At 34.6% G+C, this 23,709-nt stretch overlaps 2 protein-coding genes across 15 annotated transcripts in view; both read right to left on the bottom strand.

Annotated features, from left to right (window-relative positions):
- espnlb (espin like b) overlaps positions 1-3,184 on the bottom strand; it is a 28,055-nt gene extending 24,871 nt beyond the window's left edge. For 4 of the 5 annotated variants that reach the window (XM_073925346.1, XM_017351620.3, XM_073925352.1 and 1 more), the window contains exons 1-2: positions 2,859-3,184; positions 2,390-2,580 (exon numbers count right to left, since the gene is read on the bottom strand). In XM_073925346.1, the coding sequence (XP_073781447.1) occupies positions 2,390-2,580; positions 2,859-3,152 (485 nt within the window). In that variant the 5' untranslated portion in view covers positions 3,153-3,184. Of the gene's footprint in view, positions 1-2,389; positions 2,581-2,672; positions 2,763-2,858 lie in introns of those variants that run through there. The other variant, XM_073925356.1, reaches the window with a different exon arrangement.
- A 3,002-nt stretch (positions 3,185-6,186) lies between these two features.
- Positions 6,187-23,709, bottom strand: part of kif1ab (kinesin family member 1Ab) — a 68,141-nt gene continuing 50,618 nt past the window's right edge. For 6 of the 10 annotated variants that reach the window (XM_021467188.3, XM_073925330.1, XM_009298520.4 and 3 more), the window contains 13 exons: positions 23,594-23,699; positions 23,220-23,243; positions 22,958-23,072; positions 21,369-21,502; positions 20,296-20,357; positions 19,719-19,864; positions 19,424-19,609; positions 18,481-18,552; positions 18,067-18,182; positions 15,522-15,635; positions 12,340-12,532; positions 12,137-12,255; positions 6,187-10,096 (listed from right to left, as the gene is read on the bottom strand). In XM_021467188.3, the coding sequence (XP_021322863.1) occupies positions 10,054-10,096; positions 12,137-12,255; positions 12,340-12,532; positions 15,522-15,635; positions 18,067-18,182; positions 18,481-18,552; positions 19,424-19,609; positions 19,719-19,864; positions 20,296-20,357; positions 21,369-21,502; positions 22,958-23,072; positions 23,220-23,243; positions 23,594-23,699 (1,430 nt within the window). In that variant the 3' untranslated portion in view covers positions 6,187-10,053. The remainder of the gene's footprint in view (positions 10,097-12,136; positions 12,256-12,339; positions 12,533-15,521; positions 15,636-18,066; positions 18,183-18,480; positions 18,553-19,423; positions 19,610-19,718; positions 19,865-20,295; positions 20,358-21,368; positions 21,503-22,957; positions 23,073-23,219; positions 23,244-23,593; positions 23,700-23,709) is intronic. The other 4 variants (XM_073925336.1, XM_009298521.4, XM_073925325.1 and 1 more) reach the window with 1 other exon arrangement.

The following is a 23,709-nucleotide window of genomic DNA, read 5'->3' as shown; positions in this document are numbered from 1 at the left end:
CAGCTACTAAGACATTATGATATAAAACATAGAAATTATTGATATCAGCGCAGCACAAAATATAAAAAATATATCATTATCTCAATAACAGTACTATCACTATGATTTGTATTGTAGCAAGGCGTGATTATTACATTTATTTTACGTGCCAAGCAGATGGGGCCTTATCTTCTTACCCGCCTGTCCAATAGGGGAACCTAGAGCTGAAAATAAATACTAATGGTGGGAGTAGAGACAAGAGAGAATAAAATGACAATAGCCAATAGGAGTCAGAATATCTTCAACCATTCATAGTGTTTTAATGTTTACATCTTTTTTTTTTTACCTAAACTACATTTTAATTAAATCAGAAACAAATATATAACCTGGTTAGTTTAGTATGATCATTCCATAATTAAAAAAGATTATAAATATTGGATTTATGTGGAGCACGTGAAATTTCACAAGAAATAACGCAAATGCTCAGCAACAATATTGCACACATCATATTTTCCCTATATTTTTGTTTCCCTAATAGAAATTGAATCAATTATGAGATAAAATGAAATTCTGAGATATTAAATCAATGTTGAGATAAAATTTTACATTTTGGTTAAAATACTATGGCTTATTTCTGACTAAGAATCTGTTCTAAGTAAAAAGGAATATTTTTTGTATTATTTTTGTCTCTTTTTTTTGCTTTTTATTAACAATTGTATTTGTATTACTTAAGGTGATATTAACTAAAATTATTCTCATGTGTTTGTATGTTTTGCATACTAATGAAGCATTTTTGCAGAAGTGGATAAATCTGATAGAAATGCAAATAGAGGACTGGAGAATAATTGACAAGTGACAAATTTCCCTAGACTCCCACCTGTTAATATCAGCTGCCTATATGAGTCAGATAATAAAAAATTGTTGCACACCTCCTGAATGTAACTCTTGCATTGCACTGAAGATTACAGAATTCTGTGAATTGAATTATTAATTTGTATCTAATAAATTACTAAGATTTTTGACATTGAAGAAAACCTTCTCCTGATCTTTTTTATTGAACACGCATCAAATTGAATAAATATTCCAACAAATCTCAAAATCTGTTTATGTTTATATAAATATTTATACAACTGTTCAGTCTGGTTCTTGAATTTGATTGGCTGATAGCCGTGCAATAATCTGCAAATAACAACATAATGCACTGTTGAAGCTTTTTCAGTCGAGAATGTAGTAGTTTAGATTACTACGATGCGGTTTATTTATAAGGATAGTGCCTATGTTAAATATTTATAAATTCAGAACATCGGATTCAGTGCTTCAGCTGCCATCAGCCTGTCTGAGCAGACCAAAGAAAGTGACGGTTGACAGTCCGCCACAAGATGACGACAGAAACCGCAAAATAAGTCCGTGAGGGTGAAAACCAGCATTTTCTCAGCGTTTCTTTCAAACTACAGCAGAGCAAATCATTATAAATCAGGTAAGTGACATTCTAAGTCGATCTCTCTCTTTTGTATGCTGTATTGCTGTATTTATACAACAGAAACTGGTAGTGTTTGCTTTGCTCTGGCTTTTTCAGGGTTAATTACTGTGAAATCCTGATTGCAACAGAGAAATACTGGGAAATCTCTGTAGACTGATGGCATTTCATGCCGTTCAGCCTTATATTCTTAAATTGTCAGCAAAATCACCTGTTTTGTCATGACTTTAGACATTACGCTAGAGAATCATTCAAACATTAGCTCTAAACTGACATTTGAGAAGTAGCAACGGTTTCTGCTGTTCTGCCATCAGCTGCACATGTGAATGAATGGCGGAAGAAAGTAGTTCCTAATACAAAAGGGTTTTTGAGACTCTCTGTGTTTGATTTTTTTTTAATATACACAATTATGCCATCAAACTGTTGTATAAACACACTGGTGGGGACACTAAATAATAAAATTACTGGTGGGGACACTAAGTACGCCTGCCACCAGTGCTGATATACAGCCACATGGCACAGCTACTCATGTGATATTGCTCATATATACATAACAAGATATAAATACATATCACGATATCCCAAATGCCTTAATTTTCTTATTTTTATTCATTTCACAAAAAGCTTAAAATAGTGCTTTAAAAAAGTAAAATAAAGTAGATGCTAATGGTCTAATCCTATTCAGTGATCTATGCTAAGCTAAGCTAAATGTGCTCCTGCCAGACACGGAGTTTCCCTGAATGGATTCAAAACCGGTAAAACTCAACTGTTTAACTCCAGGAGACTTATAAAATGAGAGCTCATTTCCAAAAACAATATTCCTTTAGGGACAGTGGCCCTCCAGAATTGAATGGTCTTATCCCGATTCTAACTTGATCAGACTAAATTAAACTTGTAGTGTGAAATGTACTTATGAATGAGTGCGAGCCTCACCGTGGAGAGCTGGACATGAGCATTTTGAGGGAAGTGAGGTCTCCGCTGGCTGCAGCGTAATGTACAGGTCGAGCTCCGCAGTCGGTCTCTGCCTCTGTGTTACCACCTTCAAACAGCAGCCACTGCACTGCCTCCGCATGGCCAAACCTGGCAGCCAGATGCAGAGCAGTCGCCCCCTCGCCATCACGATCCTGTAGGCCAAAGCAAAGACACATGTCAGCCTGCAATACCCAGTTTGAATAGCTCTGAATTATGAGCATAGTAAGTAGCACATCACAATGACCTTTCGATACCATGATGAGCTATTATGCTGTCAGTGATATTAATAAAAGAGATGCTTCTTTGCTTACAGTGTCCATCCATCATCGATGACCTGTGTAATTGACAGTGACACAGCAGACCGTACTCAAGAATGTCATCAATTCAGCTGTCAAATGAAATTTTTCTCTCGATATGTCACACCGCTCACCTCAATCCCACACGTCTCCTGTTTCAGCAGCCACTGCAGCTCTCGGATATGCCCGGTGGCAGCAGCATCATGGGCAGCTGTTGCTCCGTTCTTCGTTCGGGTGTTGCATTGGAAATAACCTTCATGTACCAGAAACTCCAAGCAGTCCAGTTGTCCATTTCGGGCAGCATGATGTACAGGTGAGGCTCCTTGGGCATCAGTGATAGTTGGACTGAGGCATCCAGACACATGCAGGGCCCTCAGAGCCTCCACATCCCCCTCTCGAGCGGCCTGAATGGCTTTATGTAGAACCATGTTAGACCTAGAATGGTCAGAAAAAAAGTGGCAGGGGTCCTTGGGCTGCACCCAGCTTTCTGTCTCTCTTGCTCGCTCTCTAAAAAGATACCTGAGCTTGCTGACAGATGCGCATGGGAGAGATGAAGGGGGTGGATAAGCACCGAGCCAGAAATGTAACGAGAGCCTTCATGCGAAAATATACATCTGCTGTTATTCCCAGATCCAGTAACAATGTATTACTTTGAAAAGTTAGAAAGAGAATGGTAGATATTTTCAACTAAAATGCCTAATTGATGTTCTCAAATGATTTAAGAATTATTCATTTATTCATTTTCTTTTCGGCTCAGTTCCTTTATTAATCAGGGGTCGCCACAGCGGAATGAACTGCCAGCTTATCCAGCATATGTTTTACCCAACGGATGCCCTTTCAGCTGCAACCCAGCACTGGATAACATCCATACACTGTTGCATTCACATTCATTCTCTTTGGCCAATTTAGCTTATTCAATTCACCGATAGCGCATGTCTTTGGACTGTGGGAGAAACTGGACCACCCGGAGGAAACCTGGGAGAACATGCAAACTCCACACAGAAATCCCAACTGACCCAGCCGGTTCTTGCTGTGAGGTGACATCGCTACCCACAGCACCACCGATGTAGGTATAATCGTGTTTTAAATTGATGATTAAATTGCTGATTTAGAAGGTGATTTACTTCTTTACTGAGTAAGCACTAAATACAGTACAGTAAGAGGTTTGATTGCAGATCTGTTACAACTCATTTTAAATAACTATTGTACATCATATAGATCTAAGATATCTAAATCGGGACTCACAAGCCAAATTTTGGCCTAGCTTTTTTTTTTAAAGAGGTTTAGAGGTTTTCTTTTTATTATTCATTGGTTTACATGGATTCTTGAACTAGCTTTGGATTTGAAACATGGTGTGAACATAGCATGTACAATTTGGCAAGTTTTACCCCAGCAAATATTTTTTTAAAAAAGATGTCTAATAGAGATCTAAACTTACAGTAGACATCCTAGTGAATTTCAAATTGATGCCTAACAATATTACACAAACAGACCAGACAAATGTAGCCTTACTTTTGCCAAGGTGTCTGTTTGGATGTCAATTAGAGATCTTTTAATGCACGCACACAAAATTCTTGCTGGAATGCCCAACCATCCTAAATTAGTTTATTTTCATGGTCTACTTTAGATGTTCTGTTAACTTTGCAAGTGCATATCTAACATATTATATTATATATATTAACATACTAACTCAAACTGACAGTGCATTCTGCAATATTCCACAAACAGTACCCTATAATGACAATGTGGAAGAAGTTTGTTTGAAATCTTGGCAGATTTAAAAGCTCAGGAGCATCCTTTTTTCCACTGATCATCGTTAAGATGTTTCTGCAACTTGAAATTGTCCGCTTGTGGTTAATTCAGTTTAATGGACATGATTTGAAAATGCACAAATCTGTCTCTACACAGTTTCACATTTACAGAGCATATCAAGTCAAGCCATGAAGTACAAGCAGTTCTCTGTAGAGACAGGATTGTATCAAGGCAACTATCTTTGCGGAAATCCACCAATCAGACCTCCTCTGTAAAAGGCCTGTATTGAAAACAAAAATCACTGATCTGATGAAGCCAAGATTGACCACCTGGCCAATATTCAATTAAATTCATCTTTATTTCTATAGCGCATTTACAATGTAGATTGTGTCAAAGCAGCTTAGCATAGAAATTCTAGTAAATTGAAAATGTGTCAGTCCAGTTTTCAGAGTTGAAGTTTAGTTTAGTTCATTTTAGCGTGGTTTAATTTACACTGATGAAAGTCCAAACACTGAAGAGCAAATCCATTGATGCGCAGCTCCACAAGCCAAAACCAAGAGAGCCAGTGGTGACAGCGGCGAGGAAAAAACTTCACCAATTGACGAAGTGAAAAAACAAAAACAAAAACATTACTACAGTAAAGCATGATGGTGGCAGCATCATGCTGCGGGATGTTTTTCAATGGAAAAACTGAGAAACAAGTCAGTATTAAGGGAAAAGCGAATGCAGTAATGTACAGATGAATGTAGTGATGTACATTATAGCTTCAGAGCTCTCTGGACCTCAGATTGTGGTGACGGTTCATCTTTTAGTCAAAATAACAAAGTGGTGGCTATGGGACACCTTTCTGAATGTCGTTGAGTGGCCCAGCCCGAGCCCAGACCTAAACCCAATTGATTGGGGAATGCCATTCCCCATCAAACCTAAAAGAACTTTACATGTACTGAAAAAGAGAATGGGGGAAACTGCCAGTTTGATCCAAGCTCGAAGCAGGTTGGGTGGTGTAGGACAGGCAGAGTTACATTGGTGCCATGACGTGGATGGGAGTGAGGTTTAGGGGGGTGAGTGTAGCAGAGGCCAGCAATGAAGTACTGTGCAGGTAAACCTCACTCCTCTAAACCAGAAAAGGTGCTCTAGCGACAGACGCTAGAGGCCATGGTCTTTAGCTTCCTTGTTAGAGCAACCAACTCCCATGCGGAGAGTAACCGGTTTGATCCCAGCCTGGAGTGGATTTGGTTTTGTAGGACCGGTGGGGTTACATTGGTGCCGTGACCCGGATGGGAATTAGGTTGGTGGGGTGTAACAGAGGTCAGCTAGTAAAGTGCTGTGCTATATATATATATATATACAAACTTCATTCATGTTGTCTTTACTGGATATTCTTCTTATAGTTTTAAGAAAAATTAAAGACTTTTAAAGAACATGAAACAAATGGCTCACTGAAAAACATGTAGAATTCAATCAATCATGCACTTGCAAAAAAAAAAAAAAAAAGTAACATGAAAATAAAGTTTTAGCTGCTTTAGAGTATTAATTACCATATAGTTGCAGAGTTACTGCTAAGTTAAACTGCTTATGATCAAAACCTGAAATTTCGTGCATCACAATTTGCTAAGTTTACTCTTACTAATGCCATCCAACATGCAGGCGATTTTTCTTCAGCACAAGAGTTTTAACTGAAACCACAAAGAAAAGAAGTCGAGACTCAAGAACATTGCGCGTATTTCACATTTATTTCACACCTGACAAAGTGTTAAGTGTCCACAGACATTAGAAGACACAGTTCCAACACTCAAAGAACTTGAGCACTGAATACACTACAGCCCATTCATTATGGTATAAAGTGGTTACTGCTGTGTGCTAGACCACAGTTGGGTTTATATACAGAGCAAATCAACAGAAATATAGAAGCAATTACAGTAGGTACACTTAGTTTATATTGACGTCCTTTTTTAAATCTGAAATATTCATATGGATGAAAGATGTTCGTTGGAAAAGATGTATGGCGAGTGGCAACACAAAGAGTGAAAGAGAGAAAAAGAGTCACATTATCAACTACAAACCCTAAAAATCTCATTTATCTGCATTATATATGTACTGTAGGTTGACAAAGTCCTGGTAAATGCTTTGTTTTTTTAGGGCACGTGTCAATGCGAACACTACATGCTCATAGTCGACTGTGATCCTTCAGTTCAGTAAAATAATACGACTGAATCTATTATTTTCTTGTAAATGCTACTCTTATACTTTAAGGAGGTAAATGAGATACATTTCATTTAAAAGCTGAATAAATATGTACAGCATGCTATCATATACATAGCATTGTCAAAAGACAGAAATGGATTTTAAAACATCAGGGCACTGGGAGGTATGACTGTCAACGTTAATGTCCAAAACTGAAAGATTTCTCCTTAAATTACATTTCAGATCCATGTTCAGAGTGAGAGTCTTCTACTGCTGCATATGAAGAAACCAAAGTTGAGAGGTAAACAAACACCACAACTGCTGAAATGTCTTAGAAAGTACGCTCATTATTAAATATCACTGCTTTGTTTGTGCTCTTTGGGTTGGCTGGCCCATTGCACATAACACCAATCCTCAATCAGCATGAGCAACATGCTAAACGGCTGACTGACCAATAGCATGAGCTCAAATCAAACCAAGTAAGAGATTTATGAATTCAGCAGCAAATGGTGCTTTTCTATACTTACTGTAGGTCTTTATACAGTAGTTACACAGCAAAGAGTAATGAAAACAGGTCTATTTCAATACGCTGAGACATCTCTCTAAAAAAGTTTACCTATTATATAGGGAGACACAAAACGTTTGGTAAAAGACTTCTTGTTATATGTAACTGGATCTTCTCTAACACTACATCATCTCATTGCCATCTCACAAGGAAAACACCATGTTGGAGGACTGAATACAGAGTTTATATTGTAACATGTAGAAATGGTTTGGAATTACTTAAATATAGCAGCTACATTGAGGAACTACACTCTTCAAAATAAAAGTTCAGCAGGAGGCCATTTTGGATTCCTGTAAATTCTGTGTGAAGCAGACGTTGGTGAGACTTTTATTTCAGCATATTGATGTACTTCCAGCTGAAACGGAATCTGCTTGTTAAGTGTGACGTCACGCAAAGTGGCTTCCGGGTCTATGCGCAATATCAAACTGTATCAAATGGTAATAATAAACGTTTACTAAGCCAGCGGTTCCCAACAGGGGGGTCCCGGCCCACAAGGGGGCCTCAGTGAGCTTTGTGGGGGGTCGTATCATATTTAAAAACCTCTTAGCAGTGTGCAATTAGGAGAATGATCATGTTGCTTTAGCTCATTTTATTCCCTAACTCAGTGGTCCTCAACCATCAGTCGGTGGATCAATTGGCACCGGACTCCACAAGAAATCATTAACTGAACAATCTTTTATTTTGAAAAAATGACCGTATTCTCTCGTTTACATTTTCGGTCCGTTTAGCACCCAAATTTAACCCAAAAGCAGCAAAATGAGTAAGCAACAGACATCTTTGGAAAGTTTCTTTGCCAAAGGGGAAAAGGCCAAGTGAAGAAACTGCCAAGGAATGGATCTGCAACCCATTTGTCAACAAATCAGGTGAATTCAGCATGTTTGTGCAAGAAGATCAACTGATGGAGATCACAAATGACGGCGGCCTTTCAGGGGCGGTTCACATTTTTCGTATTTCTAGAGTTTGTACAAGTTTGTTTTTTTCCAATGGAGGTGCGCGGCTGAGATATTTTACTTTAAATACCATGTAAAGGACTTATTATTTACCATAAAAGTGAAATTACTGAACCTACACACAGGAGTCTAATAAAAGTGCAAACAGCGTTTAGGTTTTGGTATCTGAACACTTCATGTGTATATCCAGGCAATGGGTTATATGCACACAGACTTTTAATTTTAGCCAGCCAGCATAAGTGCTTCCAGTAAAGTCTTTCCATTAGAAAATGGCCACATTTAAGGTCTAATTTCTTTAAAAATCAGTGATCTTCACTGCCTGATTGATAAACGATATTAAGTGGGCCTCAGACCAGACAAGAAGCACAGCATTAAATTTCATTTGCCCCGCCATGTGTTTAAAGTATGATAAAAAATGGTTTATTTTACCCCAATATTTTACCCCAATATTTTTAAAGGAGTTTCTGTGCTCGCCTGCTGATCCTGACACCGCTAGCACAGTCTTCCATCTCGTTTTGCGCTTGAACAACTAAATGAATGCTTAAGTCTATTTAACTGAATGCATTGTAATAACATTACAAAATCGAAGCTGGAAAAGAAACCTTATGAAGCGGAAAATATTCACATTATGCTTCATCAGTGGCTGAAAAACACTTGCTGTGCATATAACCCATTTACGTCATTCTGAACTCAGAGCCATCATTCTGAACAGCAGGTCAAATATTGTACACTTACTTTTTGGCTCAAACTGATTATATTTTAGGGTGAACTTACATAAAACTTTATTTTGAAGAGTGTAGATGCAGATTTTCTGAACCTAAACCTCCAGCATTTCAAATGACATCTTTATTAATTCAAAAGTTTAAAATGTACTCTGATGTATGTGTTAAGTGTAAGTTCAGCATCAAAGCGTACTAATTTTGTGCGTGAAAATAAGCAGATGAAAAGTAATAAATAAATAAAAAACCACCAAATAAGCTGATTCTCTTAGCAGCAGAGCTCTTGTGCAAACGAATCAAAACACATCTGCTAAATAAAGCTCATTATCAAAAGTGCAAGGTGAGAAATTATTTTTGTAGCGTACTACAAATAGTGGACTCATGTTTATAAAACATACAATGCTTAATAAATAAGTGTAACGTAAAAGATGTAATGTAAAAAAAGACATTACTAATGGAAATTAAAACACAATTAAACCTCTGTAAATGGCAGATGGTTTTTGATGAAACATTAGACAGTTACCTCTTTCAGTCTAAAATCCATCACCATGTCCACTGCATAAAAGGCCATCTGCAAATTAGCTCCCTTCAAAAAGTATAATGATCAAAACCAAGAGGCAACAACCGAGCCAGGTAAAAGCACTTGAAATCTACTCTGCAGAAGCACACACACAAACAGATCATTGAGTCGCATTTACAAATGAATGAATGACTTTAAAGGGATAGTTCACCCAAAAATGTACATCTACACACTATTTACTCACACTTAAAAGACAAAAGAAGATATTATTAAGAATGTTTTGTATTTATTTTTCCCTCAAACATCTTCTTTTATGTTCAAGGGTGACGTTTTTAGGTGAACTGTTCCTTTAAGAGTGGGGTTTTGTGTCTAAGAAGCTGTTTTGCCATTCTAGCTATGTGAGTGGGAAGTGCAGTATATTTCGATAGTATATTATGAACGTACACTAAATAGGGCCTGACACACACACATAAACTCACACTCACAGTCTGTGGTTGGCATGGACAGACGGGCAGGGCAGGCAAGAGGCAGCTGTGATGACATGGGGATTGGGCACTTATGATCACATGACCTAATTACACCACAACGGCCTGTTAGCTATCTGTTTATGGATTGAGCCAGAGGGAGAAAAAAACAGGTTCACATCCTCATCTGTCCTGATTTTCTTCTGGAAAGCTTAGACCTGTGGGTAAAAAGAAAGAGGTTTGGTCAACTTTTGTGTGAATACGTTCTACAGTATAACTTATATAACATACAGCAGGGAAAATAAGAACTAACATGTCATGTCTTTTCCTGAACTACTAAAATGTATTTAATACTTTATATAAAAGGCTTTATTGGTGATGACAGCTTAAAGTGGACTCTGTAAAAATCTTGATGGTTCTGTGGGTCTCGTCTATCAAATCTGATTTTTAATTTGTATTTTATATTGGATTTAAGTCAGTTGATTGACTGGGCCATTCTACAGCTTGATTTTCTTTCTCTGAAAGAATTTGAAAATTTCCTTGGCTGTTTTGGATCATTGTTTTGCTAAAATGACCACTCTGGTTTCATATTCTTCATTCTAATAATGTGAATGTTGGACTGAAGCACCTAATATTTATTTACAATGATAAAGGGCAGGGTGTTGCTGAATAAGTACTAAGAGATTTCAGCTGCTGTCTGGGCTTTCGCTGCTTTTCTACACCTCCCTTTCTTTGCATGTTTAATATTTTTTTTCCTGCTTTAGGTTATTTAATTACACATAACTTCATTTGTAAACTAATTTATAAAGTTTTCTTTGCATATATGGATTTCTTTAGTTATTACCAACATTCGGGGAAATTTTCAAGTCAACAGCACGTTTAGAAATATGTTTTCTGAGAAAAATAGTGACATGTTCAATACTTATTTTCCCCGCTCTATGTTGTCATGAATTATTGATCAAATATTTTTACAGTGCTTGTTTCAGACATTTTGGTGCAATTGATTGTATTACAGGAAATTACATAAGTGACAACTCTGTAGTGGCTGAATTGTCTTTTATAGTTACATGAACAGACAAGAAAACCAATCTTATTATATCCTCTTGAAAAGAGACATTTTTATCTAATCAGCTGTTTGAACGAATCAGCTAACAAGCCATGTATTTTTTATTGCCACCACGTTATTATAATAGATTGTCATATTCAAACACTTGTGAGAAAAAGAAAAAAAAGATAAATTTCATCTTATGTATATGTACTGCATATTATACTGTATATGTCATAGGTATAAAGTAATGTGTGCTTATGTTTTTTGTGTTTTTTATCTATTTTACATTAAGCATTGTGTACTATTAGATATCTTAATTTCCTTCGCTATTATTAATGTAGCGGACTAACAATCAATCTGGACATGAAGAACGTTGGTACATCCTTTGAGGGCATCTTAAGTATAGGATTTCTGCAGGTTTCTTCAAGTCAAATTTAAGGCTTTTTTAGACCCTTTAAGACCATTATGAATGAAATTTTAGATAGTGCTAAACACTAAGGTGTTTTTCCTATTTCTGTAATAGGATATATATATATATATATATATATATATATATATATATATATATATATATATATATATATATATATATATATATATATATATATATATATATTAAAAGAAAAGGTTTTAACATGGATTATTTGTTATTGTGTGTTGGCTCGATTGGGTAGCTTTTCTTGAAAATAGGAAAATTAAGACCTGTTTACATTATTTAAGATTTAACACTTTTTTTTAGCAAATTTAAGACTTTTTAAGGCCTACATTTTTATTTTTGAAATTTAGGACATTTTAAGAATTTTTACAGTGCTCAGAATATATAAGTACAGTACTTAAGTAAAATGAAAAATTAAAAATTTTGCTGAAATTTTGTAGGTTGTAATTTATTTTTGCAATATTTTGTTTGACTTTTATTGTATTATGACTTTTATTGTATTGTATTATTTATCTTTTCATTTCTTAATATGTTTGGTGACTAAAATATTATTTTAATAAATAAATCTTTTTAATAAATCTGTTTTGTTTAAATGCACCAAAAACCATTGCCTATATTCACTGAGAAATGGAAAAAATATTCATTTTCAAAATAGGGTGTACTCAATTATGCTGAGCACTGTACAACCCCGCAGATATCCTGTAAATAAGACAGCTGCATATTCAATAAATCCTGCACTACAAAACCTACAAATTCAAAATTGATTTGGCATACCTGATAGTTCCTGCCAGCAGTGGGTTGAACGCGTACAGCCAGTCATGCATCTCTTTGTCATTTGTGGCCTGGAGGAGGATGTTGCGGTGCTCAGTGCACACTGTGAAAGTGTTAGGAGCCTGAAAACAAAACAACGCTTGTGTTTACAACTACAGCAGACCACGTTACGCAGTAGTTGTGTGTATAATGTGAATGTGTCTTACCCTCATCAAGGTGTGATGATCTTCGCTGTACTCCACCTGAGCGGAGGACAGGTTGATGATGGCTCGCTCCACATAGTCTCTCTCGCTGCGGTACAGGTAAACGTACGGCCGCCGCACAACAATGTACCGCTTCACCCAGCCACTGGTGTGAGGCTCCAGAAAGTGCAGATAACCTTTCTTTGACACAATGGGGCTGTTTGCATAGGAAAATTACATATATTACATTATTTACGGTACAGGGCAATCCGTTTCAATCAGGATTTTGAAAGTTTTCACAGTAGTGAGTCTGCTCAGCATAATTACATTTAAAAGAACACTCCACTTAAAAATATATAAATAATAATTTCTATAGGCTTATTTTACCCCTTATGAATGTTTTCAGCTGACCTCTGAGTCTAGCTGGAGCACTTTTAACTTAGCATAGATCACTGAATCGTAATTTTCATGGAGCAACCATTGAGATATTTGTGAAAGATATAAACATATTTATAGAACATTTTTACTTTGGTGCAGATACTGAATGTATCTATTTGTTCTGGACAGATGGAAGAAATTGCACCTGCTTCAGCCATGGTACAGCAGGTAAAGCTCCCTGATAATTACAGAATGGAGTATTGACCTTACTCCTTCACATACTTCCAGATTCAGCCAGTCTCATTCACTTCTATTTACTTTAAACTGTAAAAAAAACAGCTCATTATGCTGCTTAATGTTACAAATCTGTATTTTCTTATATGTTATTTATGTATTATCATGAACACAATTGTTTGTAGCGTAAGTAGTTAAACCGTTTTCTGCCTGGTAATACCCCCCCCCCCCCCCAAATGTAAATGAAACGTTATTTCTAAAACAAAGATGATAGTTTAGTTCTGAGTTGCAGAGTAAGATTAATAGTTCCAATCCATATCAACCTAGAAAATAGCTAATTTAGATGATGTAACTACAGAAGGGTCAAGTTTTAGTAAAAGTATCTAAACTGTTTGGTAATATTTGAACGAGATGCTAATAGTCTAATCTAATTCAGTGATCTATGCTAAGCTAAAGCAATAGTGCTCCTGCCAAACCCGAGAAGAGAAATTATTAGCTGAAATTATTGCTTAACTCTAGATGACTTGTAATTGAGCCTATTTTCAAAAATAATTTTAGTGTTTAAGTGTCTTTAGTGCTGCTTTTTAAAAAGTTTTTTAGCTGTATAGTTTTGGATTTTAGCTGTATAGGTTATGGATTTTATACTGACACCTAGTGGTGCAGACCAAGGGTGTCGCTAGACCCCACTTACTGGGGCACATGCCACAGTAAAAATCACCTGTGCCCCAGTAAATTTTTTGCAGTTAACGTTACATGTGTAGAAAGTGTATTAATCAAGAGTAGTAATCCAAAGATGTTATTCTATATGTGCAACCAAATCACCACTTGCGAAAGAATGTAGTTTAATTGAAAAAAAACTGACATATGCAGAAAAACATTTAGGGGCTTAAGTGGTTGAGAGGGGCCCGTGCCCCAGTAGAGTTTTATGTCTAGAAACACCCCTGGTTGGACGCAACTTTACATAAACTGTACCCTTGTACAAAAGCACTGATAGGCCAAAACATTACGATCTTAGATATATTTGATTAGCTCGTAACGAGGCAAAATATTAGAGTCTTAAAAAATAAGCAGTTCTCATATTCAACGTGTTGACTCCGGGTGAAATAGACAGGAGTAAATATTTGAGTGACTTTGCCAAAGGTTAAATTGTTATATTAATTGTGCAAGCAAAAGTGTCGAAAATGGACAGTAAATATATCCAATACTGTTTACATGATGATGGTTTATACATATTTTTTTAAAAGTAAAAATTAATTTAATGCATCTCAAAATTAATGTAAATACTATACACATACAGGCCATAGCCAGTGGCGGTTTGGGTGGTTCAGAAGACTTAGCCCTTACTGACAAAATGTCCAGAATTTGTCCCGTATATGAGCTCATTTGTCCTATTTTGACTGCCATGCTAACATAAATAGTGAAAATTACCCATCGAAAAAGGCTTTAAGATCAAGCAGAATCCTATCCAAGCAGAACAAATATTTTCATTTTACAATCTGCCATAAGAGAAGTCTTCTTTCGCTACTGTATTGTTTTTAAACAGAGAAATGATTTAACAGGTAACTTTATTGCTAAATCTTGGACATTATTCCTGAAACAAAAAATGAGCAATGAAAAGGTGTGAAGCACCAAAAGCGGCCCATATTGTAATTGATTTGAACACTATTTTGGTTATTATTGTTATGCTTAAATTTTCAAAGGTACTTTTTTACAAGAGAGGCAAGAAAAATCTGTGAAGCTTTACATTATTATTATTATTATTATTATTATGTTTTAATTATTTTTCTATTCAAATGGACAAATTGCGATGTTAAATGGGCTACAGTTAAATGTTAAATGGGCTACAGATTTTAATTCTAACTTTATAAGATTCATATTTATTTCTAATGATATATGATTGATAAATTTGTACTATTTCATATTTCTTTATTATAAATCTTTAGGAAATATTTTTGGTATATCAAATGTGTGTGGTTAAGATGACTATCCGGCAAGCTGATGCAGATAACAAAAATGCATAAATGTACTTATTAAATCTCATAATTAAATAAAAATGTGGTGAATTTTTTAGATAAAAGGATCATTCCTTTTACCAGGCTGGCTACGGCCTGACATACTGTGAGTACAGTTGGATTTTTGCAACTATTTGTATTTTGCAGTAAATTATTTATCCACAAGGTGGCAATGGTGCTTTCAGGTTGCTGACTGACAAGAAAGTCAAAGGAAAATGTTACTAATAAACTGATTGGAATCCCACAGAGATAACAGATGCCAAATAATGCAAGTAATAATGTAAAGAGGTTATAAAAGTACCATGGTTTTTACTAATCTATAATGAAAGAATGAAAATAATGTTTATATGTGTTATAATGCATAACTAGAAATTGTGGACAGTTTTTACATCAGAAGGGGTGTTGAAAATTGTCACAATGTTATTGTGTTTGACTGAATTATACTTTGAACAAAAAAGTGAAATTAGCTATCCTTTGAAAGACTGTGTGTGCATAAAAACAAAGAATAATTTGCCCTTTAATGTCCAAGTGTGTTAGGTGATGATGTCATTTCTAAAACAGTGTTTCCGGGTGCTGCAGTACCTGACACGAATCTCCTGGATATTGGGGATGAAGGTGCAGGTCCTTGGTTTTCTCTCAATAGGACTGAATGGATCGAGATCAGGGCTAGAAGCACCAGAGTTAGCCTCAGCACCTCTGAAAAAAATATCCACACAGAAAAGGAGTGTTAGAAACCAATAATGTGATGTATAGAGACTGAAAGTGTAGACTGATTCTCAAAAAACTAATAGGTTTCAGAGATAAGGCTAGTCCTAGACTAAATTGCACATTTAAGCTGTCTAAACTGAGAAAAACTTACTGTGACATATCTTAAAATAAGTCAATGACATTGTTTTGTCTCAAGAGGCACACAAACCCACAAGCAGTATACTATAAATGTACTATTTCTGAGTAAAATATGCTCTTTAATAACTCTAGCTTATGCCAAATTATCCCCAGTGGAAAAAAGCTAAGTACACTTACAGCATAAACCTAGAAGGCTACTTGTTATCTATCTTGTCAGATTGTCCTACCTCCCATTCAAAAAGTAAGAAGCACATGTTGATGATGCAATATGCCACCCATCAGATTTTGCTACCAGTGTAAATTTTAATGTGGAGAAGTGTGATATGAAGCTGTAATATCGCCCTAACCTACCTTATCCCTAACCTCAACCTCAGTACCATTTAAATACAGTGTTAGTAGCACTGTAATCTTATAGGTAGGATAAAATATTAGGACACCGGCATTGGCAATGATTGTTGGTCAGAGAGTATTTGTATGTTTACTACTGTTTGTGCATTTGGAGGTGTTAAATGCAGAGCCCAGGTTCTGAGTATGGGACGCCATGCTTGGTGAGGGGGCCACATGTCATGACTTCTTTCCTTCCTTCACAAACTAATTATTTACTAAAGTGAACTGCTAGTGTACTCAAAAGTTGACTTGTAGTACAAATAAAAAAACATAATTGCTGACTATTTAAGCACATATAATTTACTAAAGTTACACCGGTTTCACACCGCAAGCGTGAGCGGCACGTGAGCAGTGCATAAGTGTATCTACAACATTACTGCAGTGGCAGACTCATGATTGTATTTACACAATGTTTGAGCATGCTTGTAGCTTGTGATGACCCCAGCGACTCCAAAACATAAAGGTTTTTGTAAATCTACAATTAAAACCTGTAACCTACTTTAACCTACATATAAAAAGCTATACATTTTTTTCCTAATTTGTAAATTATTAATCTGAAAGAAATTTTATGTAATACTGTTTATTATACATTTACCATAAAGTGAATGTACAGAATTCTCAACCACTGCAAGATGTAAAGTGAACTCAACTGATTTTGCGAGGGTATACAAAAGATTTAAAAAATTATATTTTGCTTTCCCCTCTTTTATTTTTTTTCACCATAAAACTGAGCTGTAAAGCAGCTTATGCCATTTTTGGCCATTTTGTATTTGCCATACTAGCACTCAAACTTAAGAATTAAAAACATGTATACAATGCATCTTCTGCAGCCTACATTTATTAAATAATCTAATTGTCTTATGACAAAATGACTTTCTGCTTATTCTGTGTATTTTGTACTTGTTTTGTGTATTTATAGAACTTTTTGTATGAAATCATATTATTTTGGCCATCACAAGGGTGCTGTCACTTTGTTTGAGAGTGAGTAGCAAAATGAGACTCTATTAGGCGCCAAACTGTTGCTCCCGGTATGACCACTAATTTATTGACATACACGCCAAAGGAAATATACACTGCTCACAAACCTCTCACACTCAGAGGTGTAAAATCCGCTTTATACTTATAGCATACTTCAATACATTTTAAGTCAGAATTATTAGCCCCCTGTTTATTTTCCCCCTAATTTCTGTTTAACGGAGAGAATATTTTTTTCAACACATTTCTAAACATAATAATTTTAATATCTAATTTCTAATAACTGATTTATTTTATCTTTGCTATGATGACAGTAAATAATATTTGACTAGATCTTTTTCAAGACATTTCTATACAGCTTAAATTGACATTTATAGGCTTAACTAGGTTAATTACGTTAACTAGGCAAGTTATTGTACTGTATAAAGATGGTTTGTTCTGTAGACTATCGAAAAAATATAGCTTAAAGGGGCTAATAATTTTGTCCATAAAGTGGTGTTTAAAAAATTAAAAACTGCTTTTATTCTAGCTGAAATAAAACAAATAAGACTTTCTATAGAAGAAAAAAAAATTATCAGACATACTGTGAAAATTTCCTTGCTCTGTTAAACATCATTTGGGAAATATTTAAAAAAGAAAAAAAAATCAAAGGGGGCTAATAATTCTGACTTTAACTGTATATACTTTTACATACTAAAAATGGGGCCAATTAAGTCCTACTTACAAGTATAATAGTTGTACATCAATGTTAGTATACTTACTACATTAAGCATACTTAATTATATACTTAAGTGTACTTCATACAGTGAATTTAGTGTAGTATGTATTCTTAGTACTTAGTAAAAGTAACTTAGTAAGTGTACATTTATTTCGAAAGGGTCAGCAGGAAGGAGCCTGGCTGTGTTGTAAATGCACTAACCTGAGGTCTGTGCTGTAGTGACCGTCCAGCAGTGATGGGCAGGTGGAGGAGGGCGTCAGAGAGCTTAGAGGTGAAGTAACACTGTCTCTTAAAAGAGACGCGGAAATCTCTGACAGCTAAAACAAAGAACACCACCAGATGATGAAGCTAGCAATAGATTAAAAAATCTCATCCATCAAATTGCAGAAAATGCCATGCTTACCAATGCCAAGCAATAACAGTACTACACTAATCATGCTGCTCTACCCTACATGACTGAATTAGAGAAGTGGACAGAGATTTTTTATGCCACTTTACATGGCACAAGAAATGACACTGAGAGAGACATAGAAAGAAAGAGAGAGTGACATCTGGTCTGCATGGGCGAGAGAATGAGGCAAGGCCTGGGTGAACACTAGTGCAGTAAAGGCTCACCTTGCTCTCACTGAGACTGCTGCTCACCTGGCTGTACTGCCTGTTGAAGGTGTGCATGAGCAGTCGCACACACTGAAGAGACAAAACACAATAAAGGACATTAAGTAAACACACTGAATTTTTAACATTTCAGAGTTATGAGTTATGTTTAATATTATAGCACAGTGATTAAAGTAATTGACTAAAGCTGAACGAGGCAAGATTTTAACACAGGGACATGAATTACAAGATTTGAAAAACAAGGATGACAATTAAATGAACGAGGAATTGTAATTAACAAATAAATATATTGTATTCATTATAAAATAAAAAAATAAAATAAGTCATTGATATACTTCATTAAAATATAAATGTGATTCCGGGACTTTTATTTTAATTTTTTTTTTGAAAATTAAATTAAATAAAAAATTTAATAAAATAAAATATAAAAATGTAATTTAATTAAAATTCAATTCAATACAATTAAATTAAATTCAAATTAAATTCAAATTATATATATATATATATATATATATATATATATATATATATATATATATATATATATATATATATATATTAATTAAATTAAATTGAAATAAAATAAAATAAAACATAAAATTATAATTTCATTTAATTAAAATATAAAACTTGTATTTAATTCAAATTAAATTCAATAAAAAATAAATTAAAATAAACGTAATTTAAAATTAAATTAAATGATAATTTAATTTAATTAAAATATAATATAAAAATTTACTTTAATTAAAATAAATAAAATAAAATAAAATAAAATAAAATTAAATTAAATTGTTATGAAATGTTTTGTGTAACTGTCTTGAAAATTAGTGTAATCTTCATAAGGAACTATTTCACCTTCATAAATGAAATCACTGAAATTACTGGAGTAATAAATAATCTTTAGTAATGTGACATGTTGTGGATATATGCAGCAGATATTCACCTTGGCAGCCAGCTCCCTCTGCCTCTCATTGGGACTGTCCAGACCCAGACTCATTACTGGGCTGATCATGGGGCTGTTGGCCTTCGGCGAGTCCAACAGATCTTTGCCATAGAAAGAGTCCTGTCCCAGCAGCAGAGACGCTTCCAGTTTTTCTCTCAGCAAAAGATAGTGCCTAGTCTTCTCAACCTGTAAACAAACAAACAAACAAACAAACACTTCCCCATCATTTACTGAAAACAAGTCACATTATCCCTAATATAAAAGGCATTTAACATCAAAAAGAACCATATTTGACCTCTTGTAGGAGGCTAAGTTTCTCCAGCTCCCACTGGTGGTCCAGGATGAGGCTGTCGCTGCGGGGTCTCCACCCTGCCAGGTTCTCCTCACCACGCACATACGCCACTGAGGTGTCCAGCACCCGTCTGCGCCTCCTCTGCATACCTGCACCATCACAGTCAATGAGGAACAACAAAGTCAATCACATATAAAGATTTACAGTTGAAAGTTAAAATTGCTTGCTTCCTGTGAATTTTTTTTTTCAAGTATTTCTCAAAGATGTTTAGTAGAGCAAGGAATTTTTCACAGTATTTCCTATAATATTTTTTTTCTTCTGGAGAAAGTCTTATCTGTTTTATTTCAGTTAGAATAAAATCAAATGTTATTTTTTTAAAACCATTTTAAGGTCAATATTACTGGCCCTCTTAAGAAATATTTTTCAATTGTTTACAGAACAAACTATTATGCTTAGAAATGTGTTAAAAAAAATCTTCTTACTGTTAAACAGAAATTAGGTAAAAAATATACTATAAAATTCAGACTTCAACTTTAAATGTGCCTAAAAATAAGGTAATTTGTAAAATAGTATAACTTACCAGGACTTCCGATGTCAGCCAAATGGCAGAGGCTTAATTCATACACTCCAGTCACACAGTTACTGAAAAACAAAAGAGCAATGGTGAGTTTAACAATCTATTTCACTTCACTACTGCAATTATAATTCAAGCAGAAAACTGTCTGCAGATGACTCTGAAGAATTTCAGGTACATTTCATTTATTTTCCATTCAATTTCCTTAAATTGGAATGATAAACAAAACAATATATAATTGACATTAAATGAATCTGTCATTAATACATTTGATAGCTAACATTTCATAGTTACTAATTGTTGTTCAAATTATTGTTAAACTAAAACTAACACCACTGACAATAACAGCGTTATCCACTATTTTGAGTTTTAGCTCGAGATGCTAACCTCAAATCTGAGATACCATATGGCATGTCTAAAACTAAACAGTATACATTTTCATCATATTGTTGTTAAAAAGTGAATGAGAAATTAACTGAAATGTCACAGTAGAATCATTAAAAAATAACTACTTGAAAATGTATTTAAGTTAAAATGAAAGTTACAACTGAATTTAGAAATAGTTTTGAAACAAATCTTTGCACTTAACAAACAAATTTAAACATGTAGGCCTGATGGATGTCTTCAGTGGAGTAAGTTTCCATCGTTTCCTTATCCAAGAAAGTAAAGGAGTAAAGTAAAGAGAAAGTAAAGAGGCAGAATGGAGGAGGCTCGTTCTTTATCCTTGTGCTGCATATGGTCTAGTTAACTGTTTTCTTGCTTCAGTTTTTCCACTTACAAAGTCCACCATGTTTATAGCAAATGCGCCATGATGTGACGCAACTGACTTTTAAAGGGAATGTGAGATGAGACTCTGATTGGTTTAATGCACGTTATGCTTAAAAGACAGGCTTTGTGCCGGGGCGCAAAGCAAATTTTTCCATCCTTAAAATAGCAAATGTGGATTCGGACATGCCCTTAATGCTTTTGCGATATGCAATTTAGACTTTGCGAAAGTCTAAATCTTTTGCTGAAATACTAGAAACACCCAGACATAAAGTCTTCAACATGGCAAAGGAAGGCCAGCAATGTTTCCTTACCTCTCTAATGGCCTAAAGGCACCAGTGCTGAAAAGGTTTCGAATGGATCGAGATGCAGGCAGTTTAGCATCTCTGGAGTAGAACACCATGCAGAAATCCTTAGTGACCACAGTGGGCTGAGTGCAGTTCTCCATCTAGACAACACAAAAATAAGTTCATGCCGCATCTTATTTCCTGTGATGAAAATTTCTGAAGTGCAACCATATCTTAAATGCAGGAGTGAATACTCAAATGTATTGCTTTTGTGATTACCAACAAAGACTCACTCTTGAAATTGCTATGAATGACGCTGTGGTGACAAATGCCACATTCTTTGCCATCTTGTGCATTTTGCCTCCTCTTTTTTTAGTCCAAAGTAATATTAAAGTAATCAATGATTCAATAAATTTGATTTGATGACTCAAAGCTGCTTCAGATGTTACAATGTTTATTGAGCATCTTTTGAGTTGTGGTTTGGGTCGGTACAATATACATAAAGCAATCAAGTTTGAATTATTAAATAAGACAGGTGAAAACTATGATATATTGGCTTGTAGCTCATATTGGTTTCTAGAAAGACATTTTTCTATTTGCAAAACCTGGTTGGGTTTGTAAAAAAATAAAAGTTAAACAAAATATTAGTGCTGTTATACGAGTAATCGCAAGTAATCACATTCAAAATATTTGTATTATGTATATTTATATATCATTTGTATTAGATAAAAATATTTAATTTATAAAAATAAATTAACATTTTCTCAAACACATACAGTTGAAGTCAGAATTAATAGCCCCCCTGAATTATTCGCCCCCGTTTATTTTTTCCCCAATTTCTGTTTAACAGAGGGAAGATTTTTCAACACATTTCTAAACATAATAGTTTTAATAACTCATTTCTAATAACTGATTTATTTTATCTTTGACATGATGACAGTAAATAAAATTTTGCTAGATATTTTTCAAGACACTTCTATGCAGTTTAACGGCTTAACTAGATTTGCTAGGTTACATAGCCAGGTTAAGGTAATTATGCAGGTTACTGCATAATGATAGTTTGTTCTGTAGATTAACAAAAAAATAAATAAATAGCTTAACTAAGACTTCCCCCAAAAGGAAAACAATTATCAGACATACTGTGAAAATGTCCTTGCTCTGTTAAACATCATTTGGAATATATTTAAAAAAGATTAAAAAAACAAAACAAAGGGAGGCCAATAATTCTGACTTCAAGTGTACATGATGTACAGTGTGTGTGTGTGTGTGTGTGTGTGTGTGTGTGTGTGTGTGTGTGTGTGTAAATTGTATTTTGGATGCAATTAATCGTGATTACTCTTTTTGACGGCACTAAATATAATAAGTGATTAAAGTTGCATTGTATACAATGGTTAACGAATTTCTTTTAAGATAAAAGGCTCCAAATTGCAATGATACCCTTTTTGAATCATGGCCATAAGCAACTATAATCAGCATGAATCTAAATATAGTTAAAGCTAAACTTGTGATTGTGTAGTGTAAATAAACCATGATTAGTTTATATTACTTTAATGTAGTTCCAACATCTGCCACATTGATTAAATCAAACAACTTGAGGATGGAACAGTTTTCCTCACCTCCAGGTAGGCGGAGAGAGTGATGTAAATTTTCTCTCCATATGGAGTGACACGGTTGAGCAGGAGAGAGTTGTGCATCGAAGAGTCCCATGCTGCCTCGAAGCGGTAGAATGTCCTGAAAAGTAGTAAACAGCTTACAATTAAATTTGTGAGTATATATACTGTAAATATTTTAATCTTTTTGAATCCCTAAGATGGGTCACAACGAGAAAATTATACACAAAACAATTCTGTATTCTGAAAAAGAAAAAAAAAAACATACCTATGGTCACTTCCCAATGACACTCTGACAGGAAACAATAAAGACATTCTCGTGTTAGTGGGTTAAAATTGTTAGTTATGGTTATTAACAAACATTTTAAGTTATTAATTGACATTTATGCTAAATTTTATACAGCAGTTTATTTAAATACTGTAATGTAACCCCATCTATGCAAAAATGGATTAAAATATTTATGTTTTAACCACATTGTAATTAGTACAATATTATATATATATATATATATATATATATATATATATATATATATATATATATATATATATATATATATATATAATTAGCAATATTTTAAAAATTATCACAAAATTAAAACATAAACATGACAGATCTTTCTTAACATTTCAGAGGTGTACCTATCATCATAAGTCGGCCGTATGTAGTTTGAAGACAGGATGTTGAGGGACAGGATGTTGGGGTCGATGATAGTCTCATCCGCCTCGGGTGTGTTACGGATGCGCCCTAAAAAATG

This window comes from Danio rerio, chromosome 2 (assembly GCF_049306965.1).
Source record: "Danio rerio strain Tuebingen ecotype United States chromosome 2, GRCz12tu, whole genome shotgun sequence".
NCBI lineage: Eukaryota > Metazoa > Chordata > Actinopteri > Cypriniformes > Danionidae > Danio > Danio rerio.
This window is presented reverse-complemented; position numbering and strand designations above follow the sequence as displayed.